The 18,376-nt window shown below is 42.8% G+C and overlaps 1 protein-coding gene across 1 annotated transcript; it reads left to right on the forward strand.

The window, feature by feature from the left end:
• The first annotated feature begins 555 nt into the window (after positions 1–555).
• On the forward strand, positions 556–16,311 carry bod1l1 (biorientation of chromosomes in cell division 1-like 1). Its single transcript, XM_058075692.2, has 27 exons — positions 556–825; positions 1,230–1,354; positions 1,430–1,632; positions 1,702–2,136; positions 2,403–2,552; positions 2,635–2,795; positions 4,072–4,168; positions 4,866–4,995; positions 5,068–5,128; positions 5,191–6,727; positions 7,500–7,558; positions 7,821–7,926; positions 7,999–8,061; positions 8,153–8,184; positions 8,264–8,309; positions 9,166–9,200; positions 9,292–9,370; positions 9,447–9,493; positions 9,555–9,689; positions 9,760–9,898; positions 9,967–10,034; positions 11,050–11,158; positions 11,312–12,367; positions 12,452–12,574; positions 12,665–12,812; positions 13,044–13,118; positions 14,486–16,311. Exons 1-27 carry the CDS (start codon positions 709–711, stop codon positions 14,607–14,609), a joined length of 5,460 nt encoding a protein of 1,819 aa, XP_057931675.2. The 5' UTR covers positions 556–708; the 3' UTR covers positions 14,610–16,311.
• Positions 16,312–18,376: the final 2,065 nt, after the last annotated feature.

The raw sequence follows: 18,376 nt of genomic DNA on the forward strand, positions 1-18,376 counted from the left end.
TTTTGAGCTACCCCAAACTTCGTTTAGGGCTCACTTCCAAATGCGCAAACGGCATTATCTGAAACTTTGGCATTGTTTAACACGAGAATACAACATTCTAACTACATTTGGAAGTCCATTTTAAGGAGATGCAGTGGTGGATGTGCCACAAGCGGGAACAAATGTTGAGCAGAAACGGACAAAGAAAGGGATATTTTGAAAAGTAAGTTTAACTTCAAAACCTTGGTAGAAGGCTCTCTCGAAACAAGACAAAAGTTATTTGTATCTACTGCGGCTGGGAATTGAGTGGTCCAGGCGTATGTTGACTGCCAAAAGTGAGAGGGCACTGGAGTATTGCTGACATATTTTTTAATTGTCTTTAACTTTAGAAAAAAAAACTTTGCAATTCAGCAAAAAAAAATATTGAAACGAATTCTAAAATGTAAGTCACTGTCCATGTAAACCTTTTTCGCATGAGCTCTAATTCTCTATAATATAACTTTCATTAGCTAGCCAATATATAGCTACAGTACTGTATGACCAACAACGCGCACGGAACTACCGGAAGCTTTCTGTTATACTTCCGGGTTAAATGTTGTTTTGTAGCCAACCTTTTCCGGGTTGAAACCGCTCACAGCTCTTGTACCAAAACAAAAAATCCCGCGTTTGTTTTCGGTATGCTTTTAAAGTAATTATTTTTGTATTGAAATAAAGCTTCACTGTTTAAAAATGGCGGGTTTGCCACCGGGTGATCCTCAGTTGGTGTCAATGATAGTGAATCACCTGAAAACACAAGGACTCTTCGACCAGTTTAGGAGGGATTGCCTAGCGGACGTCGACACCAAGGTAACGATGGAGATCTTATTTTATAAATCAAATGAATACATGTAATACATAAAGTTGACGAGTCCCTTTGTTTTAGTTACTCTGGTTGTAATCTCAAACATTTGCATGTCTACTAAATTGGCTGCGTGTTATGCTAAGCTAACTAACAGCAGCACTGCAAAAAGAACGGCAGTTAAATAAATGTTAGTTGTATACAGATATATTTACTATATAAACGCAATGCTCCCGCATTCAACACGGTTCAAGGTTTCAGGCATTACTCAGCTAATAATACAGATATTGTCCTGGTGTTAAGGCCCTACCTTATAGTAGATGTTTGACATTTGATGCAGTTGAGTAAATAAAAGGACACCAAGTGAGGAACTAGGGTGTGGTGCGTGGGTTGAATTTTGTGTGTGTTGCAGCCTGCGTACCTGAACCTGAAGCAAAGGGTAGACAACTTTGTCTCCAATCACCTGTCCAACCACACATGGAGCCCCCAGTTAAACAAAAACCAGCTGCGAAACAACATCAGACAGCTCGTGCTGCAGTAAGAACATTGGTCCTTTCACACAGTCTTCATGTGGAGATATCGTTACGCTCAAACGAGCGTGTCCTCCTTTAGATCCGGGATGCTGGAGCAAGGGGTGGACAGAATCGTGGCCCAGGTGGTGGACCCCAAAGTCAACCACATCTTCAGGCCGCAGGTGGAGAAGGTGGTCCATCAGTTTCTTTCGCCTGGCACCAGCAGTGAGGAGCTGCCACCACCCCCGCCACCACCGATTCCCTTAACGGAGAACAAAGCGGATGCTATTGTTTCTCAACAGGGTATGTCTTTGTGAGATACACGTGGATACGTGTAGATACATGTTAACTGTGATGTTTATACATCCACAGCCTCATTGTCCACTCCGACGTCCACCTCGGCCACCAACGCCATGTCCATCCTTGATGCCATCACTTCTCTCAGCCAGGAGGCCAACGTCAGGACCACAGAGAAGGTCCACAGAGCCTCCGATGGGCCCGTAGAGGAGGGTGAGCTGGACACGAGTGCGGATGACGACGGAGACGGGAAGACGGCGGAGGACGGTGCCGAAGAAGCAAAAACTGAGATGCAGCAGTCGGAGGCCAAGACTGATGACGCCGCTGCAGATCAGATGGAAGTGGCGAAGGAGATCCCCACAGAGCAGGTGAAGATGGAGGATGAAGGAACTATAGGCGAAGACCAAGCTGAAGACAAACTCAAAGCGGCCAGTAAAACAAGCAGGAAACTTTCTGAAGAGGGGAATTCCAGCCAGGCCAAGGAGAAAGCCAGGGAAAAGATAAAGGAAGGTCAGCTGATTAATTGGATTGGTTTTGTGAAGTGGTTAATAATATTTTTGGTTGGGAAAGTAGCTGTCTGTAAAAATGCAAAAATGACTTTCCATCACATGGTTTATGCCGTGCAGACGTAGGCAGTTCTACTTTTCCTTAAAATGCCATCAGTCATTTCTGATTTGCTAAAACAGCCTCATGGCACCACCCATTTCTTCAACATGTACATGGTATTGTAAGTAGTTGTAGAGAATGTGAATTTTTTTATTTTTTTTACACTGCAGAGTATTCTTTGGAGGATTCTGACTTGGACGGCCTGAGTGACATCACAGTAAGCTCTGTACACACCAGCGACCTGTCATCCTTTGAAGGGGAAAGCGAAGATGACGCGCCGCTGTCTGATTCCTCCGAGGAGGGCGAGCACACGACGGATGGTCTCACTTGTTTTGTTCCCCCGAATATCGTCTCGGGAATTTTACAAGAGAATTTCAACCTTTGTTGTGTCTTTACGTTAAGGTGTCAAATCGGACAAGAGAGACGCGAGCGGCGACACGGGAGACGAAGGCAAAGAGGGTAAACCACGACGCAAGGCTTACGTCCACAAGCCCTTCCTGTACTCGCGTTACTACAGTGACTCAGATGATGAGGTCACCGTGGAAGAAAGGCGGAGATCTGCAGTGAGTAAATGTCTTCACACTGTAGATCCATACCTCTTATATACTGTATTGCTGTCCAACGAGTACACCTTATATTGAACATGTCCAAATTGTGTTCTTGGTGTGAATATTTAGTGTGAGCACCATTGTTATCTAGCACTGCCTTAATCCTCTTGGATATGGACTTCACTAGAGCTGTGCAGGTTGTTACTGGGATCCTCTTCCACTTCTTCATGATGGCATCGTTGGTGGACACACCTTGTGCTCCTTCACCTTCATTCCGCTTGAAGATCCTGTTTTCCCACTCCATGAACCACAGGGCTAGCAGCCTACTATCACGCTTGATTTGGCATGCCACAATTACCTTGCCACTCACTCGTGTTGCCAACTATTTAAACAATAATGGCCGTGCATTGATTTTCATTCATTTGTTCATTCATTTTCTACCGCTTTTCCTCACGAGGGTCGCGGGGGGTGCTGGAGCCTATCCCAGCTGTCTTCAGGCGAGAGGCGGGGTACACCCTGGACTGGTGGCCAGCCAATCACAGGGCACATATAGACAAACAACCATTCACACTCACATTCATACCTATGGACAATTTGGAGCCGCCAATTAACCTAGCATGTTTTTGGAATGTGGGAGGAAACCGGAGTACCCGGAGAAAACCCATTACTACTACTACTACTACTACTACTACTACTACTACTACTACTACTACTACTATAAAGATTCAGGATTGAAATGAAAGCAGGAGGATAAAGGAATAAGGCGGAATTAATTCTCAACTTTTTTTTTTCTCAACTGGGCTCCATTTTTCCCTCCACTACATACTACTGCCAGAGAGCTACGTTCCAATCATAAACGATATGATTTCAACATATGCAAGATAAGGTTCCTCAAATATTGTGACAGGTCAATAACAATCAATAGGTTATTACTTCTAATGGCCTATAAATATATCTTTTTAAATTGTGCAATAAACATTTTACTGTAAAAATAATTTGTAAAATATTTGCAAAAATGATTCATATTTTTAATGACCTCTCACAGCCCACACTTTGGGAATCACTGGTCTATATAATATATACATGATACTTATTTACAGTATTGTCCATTGACAAGGTATACTGTAGATATACAGTATATATATTGTACGTCTGATTTTTGTCATTCATTTGCATGTGCATGAAAATTGAAGGTATTTCTACAACTCATTGGCAAACGACAATGAGCGTAATAACATTTTAAAAGGGTGTAATTTGTAACCAGCATGTCTCCCATCACTGTGTGTTTCAGGCAAAGGACAAAGAGGAACGTCTGCTCAAAAGGCAGCAAAACCGAGAGCGAATGGAAGAGAAGCGCAAACAGAAAGCATCACAGTCTGAAGAGCAAGGTTTGTTTACTATATTGTATCTGCTCTAACTGATGTCTTTGGACTTTACCACAGCTGTAGAATACTGGAAATTTAGTTCATTACAGTCTAGCCCTTTCAGGGACAGTGGTCACTACAGTGGACAGCTAGTAGTAGTTGTGTAGTAGTAGTAGTAGTAGTATGAATGTGAGTGTGAATGGTTGTTTGTCTGTATGTGCCCTGTGATTGGCTGGCCACCAGTCCAGGGTGTACCCCGCCTCTCGCCCGAAGACAGCTGGGATAGGCTCCAAATGAATGAGTAGTAGTAGTAGTAGTAGTAGTAGTAGTAGTAGTAGTAGGCATCAATGAGGAGGCCTCATTGTTGTGGTTGGGGTTAATTAGACAAAAATGTAGTTTTTGTAGTACATCTAGCAGTTTTGGAATATGTTAAAAATGTTAAAGATAAAACAAAAACATGTTTTATGCTGTTTGCAATATTTTTTTGTTTTTATTGGTTTACTTACAGCTATATTTCATCAGTTGTTCAAATGCACGTTGTCCACTCTAATGGGCACGTCACCAACTCCTTGAAAAATGTATGATTTTTAAAAATGAAGGTGATCATTTTTTTTGATCATTCATGTCTAAAATGTCACAAAAAACACTTGAAAAACAATCCTGAAGCAGGTTATCATAATGCATGCAAGGGCTCGTTAATGGTCAGAGTTTCCCTGCACAGATCAGAAGAAGAAGAAGAAGAGTGGCCAGCCTGCTGGTCTCCAGAAACCCCAAGCTAAGGAAGCCCGCAAAGAGCAGAAAGTTCTGGAGAAAAAAATGGCCCTGAGCAGAAAGCGTAAGCTTGACTTGAGGTGAGTCCTGAGAGTGTTGTTTCTTTGCTTATTTTTTTCAAGCAACGTCTCCTAACGTTTGTCGACCTTCAGGAAAGAGAGCGACGTGACCAGCAAGAAAAAAGCAGACGCAGGAGAAACATCTAAAAAAACAGTATGTAACAAATAAGAATGAATGAATTGATATACATTGAATCTAATGCGTGTCTTTTTCAGGAGGTGAAAACCGCACCATTGCGCAGCCACCAACACAAACTGGTACGAAACCTGTCCGAGTCGTCTGACGAGAGGCACTCCAGGATGAGCGCCAACGTCTCAGAAGACCCCGGCGATGCCAAGAAGCTGCCTGATAAAAGCCGCACGCACTCTTTCATCTTGGACCTGGAGCTGGGCTCGCTGGAGGCTCTCAGGCAGCGCTCTGTCAACAAGTTCGACCGGCCGTCACGCAAGGAGCGCAAAGAGAAGGAGCGCGGCGTGCCAGAGGAGCCGCCCAAGCTCAGACAGAAGCAGGAGAAGAAACCCGAGCCTCCGCTGAATGAGTCCCAGCAGAAAGATGGTGCTCCTATGAAGGTCTCCTCTGATGAGAAGAAGCCCAAAGTGAAAAATGAGAAGAAAACCACAAAGGAGGCAGACGAAGCTCCTAAAGATGCCTCCGCCAAGAGAATGAGGGCTCAGTCTGTTGAGGTGACCAAAGCAGAGAAGGACAAAAGTAGAGATAAGGACAAGGAAAAAGACAAAATGAAAGAGAAAGACAAAGTCAAAGGAGAGAAAACGGCTGCCAAAAGCGATTCCAAGCTGCTTCTCCTCCGGCCCGAAACGTCTAGCGCCTCTGAGGACCGGCCTGAGGTGGGACCAGGCACAGATGGCAGCAAGAAGAAAGAGAAACACTCCAAAGACATCCTGAAGAGGTCCAAGAGCCACAGCGAGGAGCGACAAGTAGACAAATCCAAAGCGAAAGCGGACAGCAGAGACAAAGACAGGACCAAAGTCGAGCAACCCAATAAACCTGAGAGCGACAAGTCCCCGAAAAGAGTCAAGCCTGCAGACAAAGGAAAAACCACGGAGAAATCCAAATCCAAAGAGGATCCAAAGTCGTTGTCAAAAACGGACAAGAAAGCTCACAGTTTGGACGCCCGAGGAGCATCAGGTTCTAGCAAAGGTGAGATAACAAAACTCAAGAAGAAGGAGGGAAGTGTGAAGGAACAGAGAAGACCATCTGAGGAGCCTGGCATGAAGACCGCAAAGAAAAAAACGGACAAGAAAGAGAAAGTTCTGGAGAAGAAAGCATCCCGTGAAGACAAAGCAGAGAGGAGCTCTGTGGATGCTGTGCCAGAGGAGGAGCAGAAGACGTCTCTGGTCAAAGACGACTCGGAACCCGTCACCGCCTCCGTCGTCACTAATGACGACACCTGCGACACGACCACCGAGATGCCAGCCGTGCCTCCAGAGGCCGACGCCCTGCTGACGCTCATGGATGTCTGCGCCTCGGCCATGGATGCCAGGCTCCCTACGGCAGCGGGGGATGGAGAGCGCCCCCCCACAGAAGCAACACTTCAGGACGCCGACATGAAGATGAAAGAGGCGGCCCTCACGCTGCTTTCCATGGACCCTGACAGCGCACTCTCCCCTGGCTTCATGAGGCAGGAGGTGGCGCCACCTGCTGGGCAGCCACAGGAGGGCGCCGTGGAACAGCAAGAACCACAAGATCCAAACGTAGCTGCTGAGTTGTCACCTGATAAACCCAACAACAAAGGTATTTCATCATAATTTTATAGGTAGAAGTTATTTGGCAATGGTAATGGTTTTATTTCATTTGAACATGCATCAGATTACAATTGAATGCATCACATAATCAGTTCCCAGTTCCACATGTCCAAAAGGAGTAGGAAGAAGCAAAGCTTATTAAATCCTACCCCTCCATCTGGTACTTTTACAATCACTAAATCTTACATTTGTTCACTTCCTGCTTTCCTAATATAGTTTCAGTTTTTTTTGTTTTTTTTTTTGTCCCGTACCGAAGTACTGGGTGATATGAGCATCCAATGCCATAATGGGTACCATAGTGCGTGTCAATATAGTGATATATATAGCACATCATGACTGGTTCAAGACTCTTCATCCTTGTATTTAGCAAACATCAACTGCTTGTATTGTTTCTTGAATTGGCTCATCGTTGTGCATTGTTTGATTTCCTTACTCAATCCATTCCATAGTTTGATTCCACATACTGAAATGCTATGGCTAGCATAACGTAGTCCTAGCATAGAAGTGTTTCAAATGTACTTCTTCCCTGAGATCATATTTCTCCTCTCTTGTAGAGAAGTATTGGATGACATTTTTAGCTCATTGCTTATTTTTAGCCTTATGCATTATTTTAGCTGTTTGAAGATGAACTATATCAGCAAGTTGAAGTATTTGTCATTTTAGAAATAAGGACTTAGTATGTTCTCCGTAGGCGGCATTATGAATTATCCTTACTGACCTTTTATTATTTGAAATAATTTAACCGCTGCTTGTCATTACAGAGACATATTTAATCCACGAGAGTGAAATGTCTGCAACGAGTGTTGAAACTTCTCCTAAGGTAAACAACAAATATCACTTTTAGTACAGTACTTCTCTTGATGCCACAACAAAGGAAGTGATCCGAGTCCACCACATGTGTATTTATTATTTTTCATAACAGCACCGTCTGATGACGGTTTTAGGGACTATTGTGACCAGCAAGAACACAATCATCAGTAATATTTGACTCAAGGCTGCCATGAAAGCTCTCATTCACGTACATGCAAGGTGAAAACAGCTGCTACTCCTGCCCCGAAGTGATGTTTGTGTGTGCTTACCAGGAAGTCGACATCAAGTCACATGACCTTCAGACCCCTCCGAATGAGAACGTGTCCGAAGCTGCAGAGATGGCATCTGATGCGCAGCCAGCAGCCGCCTCTGAAGATGGTATCTCCACACACCTCCATTGGCTAGTTATTATTGGAGTTGTTTTCATTATAATTATTGATTACGTTCCAGTTCCTGAAGCCATCACAGAAAACATGGAGGAAAACACATCTTGTGACACACCTGCCACACAAGGTGAGCATCATCGTGCACACATTTGGGGAACAGAAAAAGCTCTCCTATCCAACTGACGGCTTTGTCTCGTGTCCACTCTTGTCCTCTTCAGAGCAAAGCGAGGTTGCAGACACAAACACCAAAGTGAGCAACAAACCACACTATGCACTTTTTTGCATTGTTGACAATATGGCTTGTGAAACTCTGTTCTTGGAAATACTAGGCCAAAGAAGCGTTTGCCGAGGAGGAGCAGATGGACCTCAGTGAGAGTACGTAATGTTATTTATCACATCCTACAGTATGAATTGGCCCTGTACCCTAGAAAGCGCCCATGAACGATACGGGAAAAGGCCCAAATGATACTGTGTCAAAGCCCAGGGCAGTGATACTGATAAAATATAGAGTTGAACCATGTCCAGTATCAGCCCCCGTAGCTGTCTACTCAGAGCGCGCTGCTCTGGTATCGTGCCCGTGAAACAACCAATCAGAGAACAGCGCACGAGCGTGAACACACACTATAAATATTCCTAGTGCTTCTCCAGTCAACAAAAAACCCAAACTTGATTAATGGAACTTTAATTGTCACACATTGATAAGATAAGACTGTTGATAAAATATTATTGTTGAAATATTTTTGCAATTATTGCGTTTACACTGTTTACATATAATACATGTAATAAACTGAACATTTTCTGGAAAAACAAAATGGTCTTTTGATGAAATAGTACGTGATAATAAGCTCATGATGAAATAGTATGTGATGTAGTAGTATGTGAATAAGATCATCACATGGTTTGTCTGGTATCAGGCCCAGTATCATGCCCCCAAGTGTCAGTATCAGCCCGAGACCGAAGACAAACCATGTGACAACCTATAAAAATTATTAAAAAAGGACTAAAACACTCATTAGGGAGCCATTACAGGATTTCTATCACAAAATGTAATTATAACAATGCACTGGCTTCCATCGTAATAGACGCCATGTCCTAATTAATCACCATTTTGCATTTCGATTGGAAATATTAGAAACAATTTTCAGTATAATGCAGAATACAATTATTAAATGAAGTGTCAATGCAAACTACTTTGGCAGTGTTTAATTCACCTTCCTTTCATTATCAACAGGGGATTCTGGCATGAAGACACAGGAAGAAGAAACCGTACGTTTCTACGGCAACAATCAAAAGCTTGTTCAGCACTTCTAACCCAATCTAAACCTTGTTTATGTGTGGACGTCATTTTATTCTTTAGTGGGAAGTCAGCGCTCCTCCCACACACGTTACAAAAAGGACAGAACCAGACTGTGGAAATGAAGAGGCCAAACAAGCCAGTGAGTTGCTATGGATTTTAGTTTTTTTTTTTTCCATATAATTCCTAAATGATAACTTTAAAAATCACTGATCCAGGTGTCATCGCCATCTCAGACGTCCAGGAGTCAGACATGTTGGAGAAGGTAACTTTCATTGGTGCAATGCATGGTTCAAGTGTTTATTGCAGTCTTTCTGATGTTGGAGAAGCCTGAAGGACGAGGAGGACGGAAAAGGAAGAGGTCCAGTCAGAACATTGCAGCAGCGATTGAAAGCAGTAATAATGCTGACACAGCACATGTTAGCAATGAAAACCAGGATGTAAAGGAACCGTCTTCTGAGGTCAGAAGAGCTTTTTTACTCTGAGATGTACTTCATTACTTAATGAAAACAGACCTTTTGTCTCGATCAGGAAACTACCGTGGAGGCGGTGGTCGCATCACCACGCAGGGGCCGATCTTGTAAAATAGAGGAAGATCAGCAGCCCAAAGAATTAGAGAAGATGGAGCCAACTCCAAGTCGCAGAGGGAGACGCTCAGCAGCAAAAGCCGGTAAGATACTTGACATCAACTCATGCCAGCAATATGCAAAATGCCTTTAATATGATCTTGCCTTGCAGATAACCTGAGCAGAGACGAGGACAACGCCCACACATCGTCGCCATCAAGCTCCACAGAGAAGGAGCAGGTTGGCAAAACAGAAATACAGTTGTCCCATAAAAATTATCACTGCTTCACTCTGTATTATTAATATTAATCAATCAATTAATATTAATAATATTAGTATTAATATTATATTACCAAAAATGTATATTTTTATTATTATAAATATATAGCCCTTTATATAATTGTATAATTATATTTATATATTTATATTATGCGTGGGTTTTCTCCGGGTACTCTGGTTTCCTCCCACATTCCAAAAACATGCTAGGTTAATTAGCCACTCCAAATTGTCCATAGGTATGAATGTGAGTGTGAATGGTTGTTTGTCTATATGTGCCCTGGGATTGGCTGGCCACCAGTCCAGGGTGTACCCCGCCTCTCGTCTGAAGACAGCTGGGATAGGCTCCAGCAACCCCCCAACCCTTGTGAGGAAAAGCGGTAGTAAATGAATGAATGAATAATATTATTATATTATTATGGCATATTATTAGTGAAAACATATGTACGTGTAATGTTAAATGCTAGTTATTTTTTACCTATTGCAGGTTTACATGATCAGGCACAATAATGCCTAATAAAAACACATTTGCAAAGCTGAAACTCAACTCTAAACCCCTGACGTCACTTCCTGTCCGCCACTCACTCTGCTCTGCCAAAGGAACACATTCATAGCAACACACACACTCGCAAGTCTTATTTTTGTCTGAAGTCGTATATTTGGTTTTATTATGGCTACTATATTGGGTAATACAAGCGTAAAGCCAACTATAGGGGTGCTATTTTATATTTAGAGGGCTCTAATGTAAAAAAAACAACAACATAAAGATTGTAAACAGGTTTTTGATGCACTAAATACAAAAATATTTAACCTATAAAGGAATTCTACTTCACAGAAATTCACTTATCATGGTTCGGCCTGGAAACAAAGAACCGTGATGAATGAGGGATTACTGTATATTGTATTTTTATTTATTATTGTTTTATTTTAATAGGATTTTGTCCTTGTACCCATCATAATCCATTTGAATCATCCACAGAAAATAGTAGAGGGAAGTGGAGCGATATCTGACGGGCTTCAAGAAAGTGAGGCCGGTGTGTTGTCTCCTCCTACAGGAAGTTCCGCCCACCAGGAAAGCACTGAAACAGGTATAAAATGTGCTATCCCTTATATATGTATATTTTATAATAAATATAGTTGGATAATAGTAGGAAAAGGTTACGTGTGTGTGAAGTTTGCCCTCGCTGCTCACTACGACATGGTTGCAATGTATCAGCATCAGCGTATATATCTCCTCATAGATGAGCCAGCAGCCAAGAAGAGGAGGTCAAAGGAGACAGACCAATCTGTGGAGGTGAGCTATGTCGAGGAAGTGCAGCTGAACAAGGACACCGGAGAGGAGGCTGTTAAGGACACTAGTGGAAACATCATGGAGGATGCGAGTGAAGGAGCTGTGAAGGATGCCGACGAGACAGCTGCGAGGGACACCACTGGGGAGAGCATTGAGGACATAGAGGAGGAGTCATCTAAGGACACATATGAGGAGGTTATGAAGGACACAAGTGAGGAGGTTGTGAAGGCTACAAGTGACGACGTCATAGAGGACACAAATAAAGAGCCCATGATGGACATCAATGTCCATCATGAGGAGGCGCTAAAGAACATCAATGAGGAGGTTGTAGAAGATATCAATAAGGAGCCTTTAAAGGACACAAGTGAGGACCTTGTAAAGAATAAAAGTGTGGATCCAAGGATAGACATAAGTGAGGAGGTCATGATGGACATCGGTAAGGACACAAATGAGGCTGCAAAGGACACAAGTGTACATGACAAAAGCGAGGAGGCTGTAAAAGAGACACGTGAGGGAAAGGTTAAAAGTGAGGGGTCCATCAAGGAGACGAGCGAAGAGGAGTCCGTAAAGGAGACGAGCGAAGAGGAGTCTGTAAAGGAGACGAGCGAAGAGGAGTCTGTAAAGGAGACGAGCGAAGAGGAGTCTGTAAAGGAGACGAGCGAAGAGGAATCCGTAAAGGAGACAAGCGAGGATGTAGTAAAGGAGACATCCGAGGATGAGTTCGTAAAGGAGCCAAGCGAGGATGTAGTAAAGGAGCCAAGTGAGGATGTAGTAAAGGAGCCGAGCGAGGATGTAGTAAAGGAGCCGAGCGAGGATGTAGTAAAGGAGCCAAGCGAGGATGTAGTAAAGGAGCCAAGCGAGGATGTAGTAAAGGAGCCAAGCGAGGATGTAGTAAAGGAGCCAAGCGAGGATGTAGTAAAGGAGCCAAGCGAGGATGTAGTAAAGGAGCCAAGCGAAGATGTAGTAAAGGAGGTACAAAGTGATGAGAAGACACACGAGGAGAACGGTGAGGAAAGCAATGAATCAAACCAAAATGGACACTTGTCTTGAGTGCTTGTGGACAAACTTAAGTCCTAACATCTTCTCTCAGTTTCTCCCTCAGTGAGTCTATCTAAAGGAAATGAGGAAGTGGACCAACAGCAAGGATTCACCCCAAAGAAGCCCGGTCGCAGGGGACGACCCCCCAAAGCAGCAGTCCTCGCAGATGACCCAGGTTCCTTTTTTTTTATACCCCTTAAAATTTAAGGGGTAAATGATGCTTTTGTTTCAAACAAATTCAATATTTTTGTGGACGTTCTCGCAGATAAAAAGGAGAAAACATCAGAAGCCGAAAAGGAACCGACTGAGTACGACGAAGAGGAGGCGGAGGATGACGGTGAGAAGGACGAGGATGGGAAAGGGACGGCAAGCAGAGCGACAACACGCTCAGCCTCTCGCCTGGAAGCTGAAAGGTGATCTTCCTGCTACTACTGCCTTTTGTAAATATAACATATATATGTACATTTTTTTCTACCTGCCACGCCCTTTGGCAATGCACAGCGTCGACTTAATCATATGCAGTAGCAACGCTTGTAGTTTTACTTAGTATGACGATAATACTGCATCATACTGCCAACTGGATGCAGGCATTACCAAGATACTAATATAGCCCAAATGTAAAAGTTGTGGTCATTCATTCTCAGAAATAAGCCGAGCAAACCATCCACACGTGCCAGTCGTCAGAGCGGGAAAGATGAGACGGCGGCGGCTGGAGCACGGTGAGTTTCACTTGATAGTAGACTTCATGTCCAATAATATCCTCTCAATATTGGCATAAGACTGCACGGTTGTCGAGTGGTTAGCGCGCAGACCTCACAGCTAGGACACCCGAGTTCAATTCCACCCTCGGCCATCTCTGTGTGGAGTTTGCATGTTCTCCCCGTGCATGCGTGGGTTTTCTCCGGGTACTCCGGTTTCCTCCCACATTCCAAAAACATGCTAGGTTAATTGGCCACTCCAAATTGTCCATAGGTATTAATGTGAGTGTGAATGGTTGTTTGTCTATATGTGTCCTGTGATTGGCTGGCCACCAGTCTAGGGTGTACCCCGCCTCTCGCCCGAAGACAGCTGGGATAGGCTCCAGCACCCCCTGCGACCCTCATGAGGATAAGTGGTAGAAAATGAATGAATGAAATGAACATACAATGGGGTCATCACACTACCACCACCATATTTTACTGTTTGTACGATGTTCTTTTTACAGATGTTGTTGTGGGGTCTTTTGTGACCTCTTTGATGAGGCGTCACTGTACACTTGGGGTAATTTTTTGTGTGTATGTGTGTGGGGTTTTTTTTACATTTGTTTGATGATCTGAAACATTTAAGTGTGAGAACCATGAAAAAAATAAATCAGGAAGGGGGCAAACACTTTTTCACACCACTGTATAATACTAGTATTCTTTTTTAGTAGTAACAGCAGAACGTTCCAGCCATATAGAGAATCGCTGACTACATGTGCCCTGTGATTGGCTGGCGACCAGTCCAGGCCCAAAGACAGCTGGGATAGGCTCCAGCACCCCCGCAACCCTCGTGGTGATGAGCAGTAGAAAATGAATGAATGAATATTGGCATGAAAATGTCATGTCGGGAGTTATCGATATTGTTTTTATTCCCTGTAATGCGGGGGTGTGTGACAGAAATAATTGGACGAGACCAAGACTGTTACAAAATGAAAACTATTTTTATTTTGTTATTATGTTTAAACATTTATTTTCATAGCTTATTTCAAGCCAACAAAGCCAATGTGGAAAATCTACCCAGAAGAATAGAAGTTGCTACAGCCAACTTCCTGTTGTGGATTGGCCTTGCGTCCCAATACTTTTGTCCATATAGTATTTTTTCATGAATTTGGGGCTTCATCATGTTGGACATCAGGTGCAGTGACTCTCATTAACGGGGCACAAATTCCATTTCTAATTTAATGTGCTTAATAGCTTCATGCTTTCGAAGCATTTCTAACAGAATTACCGTAATGTTTGCAATACACAACCCCCTTTTTTAATGTAAGTGCCTCATCCAGATATGCCATGTGAAATCCAACAAGTCAGTGTAGTGACTCGTACTCTCTGTTTTACATCCCTTGTAGTGGGACCAGAGGACAGGGGATCACCACTAAGGGTCCTCGCAAACGGGAGGCCAGCCCCCCCGCTGGCCGAACGCGAGGAGGACAGAAGACGGAGGAGACCCCGTCCAAGCGAGGAAAACGATGATGTCTCAGACTGACAGGAGACTTTTGCAGGTTCTTACAGAGCCCCGAGCGATCCACTATGGTTTGTATTAATAAGTGTTTGCCAGCACTCTGTGTCTTCAAGTTCTGGTTCTGGTTTTGTTTTGAGGCGGACTGAACTCACATTTAGCGACATTAGCTGACAAACCTAGTGTTACATAGTTACATATTCATTCTGTGAATGACAGTGAAATATGTTTTAATCTATACTTTTTATACGCTTTTTTAAACCTCCATCATGACTGATTTGTTATGATAAACAACCTCTTCCTAGTGTCAAGCAAGTCTCCTATTTTCTTTTCATTTTATTACCCACTTCATCAATTACTGCCACTGGTTTTATTTTTACTGTGGCTCCCTCTTGTGGTCAAATACCCACATCACTACCCACTTTGATAGAAAGACAGCCTTACCGATGTTGTGACCGTATTATATTATTCATTCATTCATTTTCTACCGCTTATCCTCACGAGGGTCGCGGGGGTGCTGGAGCCTATCCCAGCTGTCTTCGGGCGAGAGGCGGGGTACACCCTGGACTGGTGGCCAGCCAATCCCAGGGCACATATAGACAAACAACCATTCACACTCACATTCATACCTATGGACAATTTGGAGTGGCTAATTAACCTAGCATCTTTTTGGAATGTGGGAGGAAACCGGAGTACCCGGAGAAAACCCACGCATGCACGGGGAGAACATGCAAACTCCACACAAAGACGGCTGAGGGTGGAATTGAATTTGGGTCCCCTAGCTATTAGGCCTGCACGCTAACCACTAGGGAACCGTGCAGCACCGCCCTGTATCATATCATTATTTATTTTAATTATAGCCTTCCAACATAATTTTATACAGCTTTTAAGCACACATCCACATAGTAGAATAGTAGATAGTCGAATGTCTGTATTGAGTACATAATGTTTACTCGAGTCAAAGATCCTCTATATAACCTACTTCCCAAAATGGGAATCAAAGATGCACTATATAACAGGGACTTTTCCGTTTTTTTAGGGAACCAACTGCAAAAACAATCATAGCCTAAGGTATTCTATATGAAAGACAACTGCTGCCAAAAATGCTAGTCAAATATCCTGACATGCATGACTGTGCTGTTGTTTGGAAGAACCTGTTTCCCATAATGGAAGTCAAAGACCCACTCACTATAGGATGGCACCTTTCTGCTGTTTTTGAAAACCTGCTGCCAAAATTGCTGTTTTTGAGAGTGTACTGCCAAAATCACTAGTTAGAGATTCTCTATATGGCTGGAGCATTCTGCTGTTACTACTACTCCAAAAAAAGAATACTAGTATTATACAGTGGCGTGAAAAAGTGTTTGCCCCCTTCATGATTTCTTTTTTTTTTCATGGTTCTCACACTTAAATGTTTCAGATCATCAAACAAATGTAAAAAAAAAACACACATACACACAAAAAATTACCCCAAGTGCACAGTGACGCCTCATCAAAGAGGTCACAAAAGACCCCACAACAACATCCGTAAAAAGAACATCGTACCAGCAGTAAAATATGGTGGCGGTAGTGTGATGACCCCATTGTATGTTCATTTCATTCATTCATTTTCTACCACTTATCCTCACGAGGGTGGCGGGGGTGCTGGAGCCTATCCCAGCTGTCTTCAGGCGAGAGGCGGGGTACACCCTGGACTGGTGGCCAGCCAATCCCAGGGCACATATAGACAAACAACCATTCACACTCACATTCATACCTATGGACAATTTGGAGTCACAGCCTAGCCTAGCATTAGCCTAGCATGTTTTTGGAATGTGGGAGGAAACCGGAGAACATGCAAACTCCACACAGAGATGGCCGAGGGTGGAATTGAACCATGGTCTCCTAGCTGTGAGGTCTGCGCGCTAACCACACGACTGCCGTGCAGCCCCCCATTGTATGTTATACTATATAATAATCCTCCATATGTACGTATATACATACATGTATACAGTATATACCTGTATATTCAGGGGTCAGTCTGAGCTGGATTGATTGAGCAGGTGCTCGCCTTTTAGTCCAATGCCGGATATGCATTAATAGTCTTGTTGTCGTGTAAAATCCGCCATGTTGTCACATGAATTGAATGGCTTCCAACTAAAAGCTTTGACTGAAGTGTTCAGTCTTCCTCTGGCACACTTTAAAGGCCGCTTCCCTTTTTCTCCAGCATTGAGCTTGATTGACTTTGTCATCCAAGGGAGGGGTGGAGGTTTATGGGATATTTGGTGAGAATTACTATATTGGGGGTGGAGGGGGGGGGTATTTATTGCAAATGAGTCTTGGCAGAGTCCATATGAACACAATTTGGCCGTAATTCTTAAAAATGGGGGCGCTTAGAGGAGGGAGGGGAGGGTGGAGGGTTCAGCAGGGGCGTAACCATGACAACCACTGCATCAGCACTTATTTCTTGTGAAAACACTGAAGTTATGAGATGAAGCTGGAGGCGCCTTTTAACGCTGGTTTCCTTCGTGTAAGGCAGCTTGTTATTGTTATTATTATTATTATTATCGTGATGATGATTATTATGGGATATTAAAGGCATCATGTCACTGCAAAGAGGGGAAAAAAAAGAAACACTCTAAACTGTTTCCCGGCAGAGCCATTAAGTGCAAACGTATCATCTTTCCTGGACTTCTTTTTTTAATTTTTTGAATCAAATTTTTTTTGTCACCAGCAGGGGGAGACATTTGCAGGACGAGCCAAGATATTGAAGATACAGTATGGGCGATAATTAGATGTACCAAAATTGTGAGGAATATTAATATTATTTAAACAAATATAAGAATCGGATATTAAAACAAGAAAGCTGTATATTTTTTACTCTCTTCTGGCAAAGAAAATTGTATTCTATGCAATACAAACTACACAAAATATACTGTAATATTTTTGCGGTGGCCACAAAAATAGAATAATAAACACTATTAAAAGTAATCAGCTCGTGTAGTTAATATAAACATTATATATGCTTCATTGAAAATGGAACATTTTGGAGCCATCAAATACATCGAATTCAGATATGTAATTAAGACCATTTATTAAAGCAGCAACTGAAAGAATCCGATTCAAATTAAACTAATTATTTTATAGGATATAATTTGATATTTCTAACAGAATTTTAATGGCCGTCTTTGCGTCAAAACTAAACGTAGTATTTATTGCGGCAAAGAAAAGCTGTGAAAATGTTCTAAAATTTAAACTCACTGACTGCATGCTGCTATAGGTTATTTCTTTTGTTTTGCTGACAATAACAAATAAAGTTAAGTTGAAAGCATCCGGACTTCTCTCTCTCTCTCTCTCTCTCTCTCTCTGCCACAAAGACTTTTGGTCCCCAAGGTCACATGATTACACCCAAGAGAAGCTCGTGCAGCTTAAGAAGGTAAACTGAGGTTTGTTCTGCTCCCCCCTCCCCTGCCCCCACCACTCTGGTTTTATTTAAGTAACAAAACGGCTCATCACTATTCATTATTATTATTAATAATTATTAATACGATGTATTTCCTTGCTATGGCTACAATGGAGTCCATCATTCACCCCTGCGCGTGCAAGGTCTAAATATCCGCAAACAAAAAATGCAACAAAAGCAACTTCTTTACTTACCGTTCATCTTAAAATTATCCAAATAACATGAAGTTGTTGTTTTTTGTGTTAGAATTGAAATAATACATTCCAAACAATACGTACATACATCGAAAAAAGCGCACGTGCAGTACCTGTCGGCGGTGATTTTTTACGATACATTTCATGA

This window comes from Doryrhamphus excisus, linkage group LG23 (genome assembly GCF_037039965.1).
Source record: "Doryrhamphus excisus strain RoL-2023G ecotype Guam linkage group LG23, RoL_Dexc_Guam_v1.1, whole genome shotgun sequence".
In the NCBI taxonomy this organism is placed as follows: Eukaryota; Metazoa; Chordata; class Actinopteri; order Syngnathiformes; family Syngnathidae; genus Doryrhamphus; species Doryrhamphus excisus.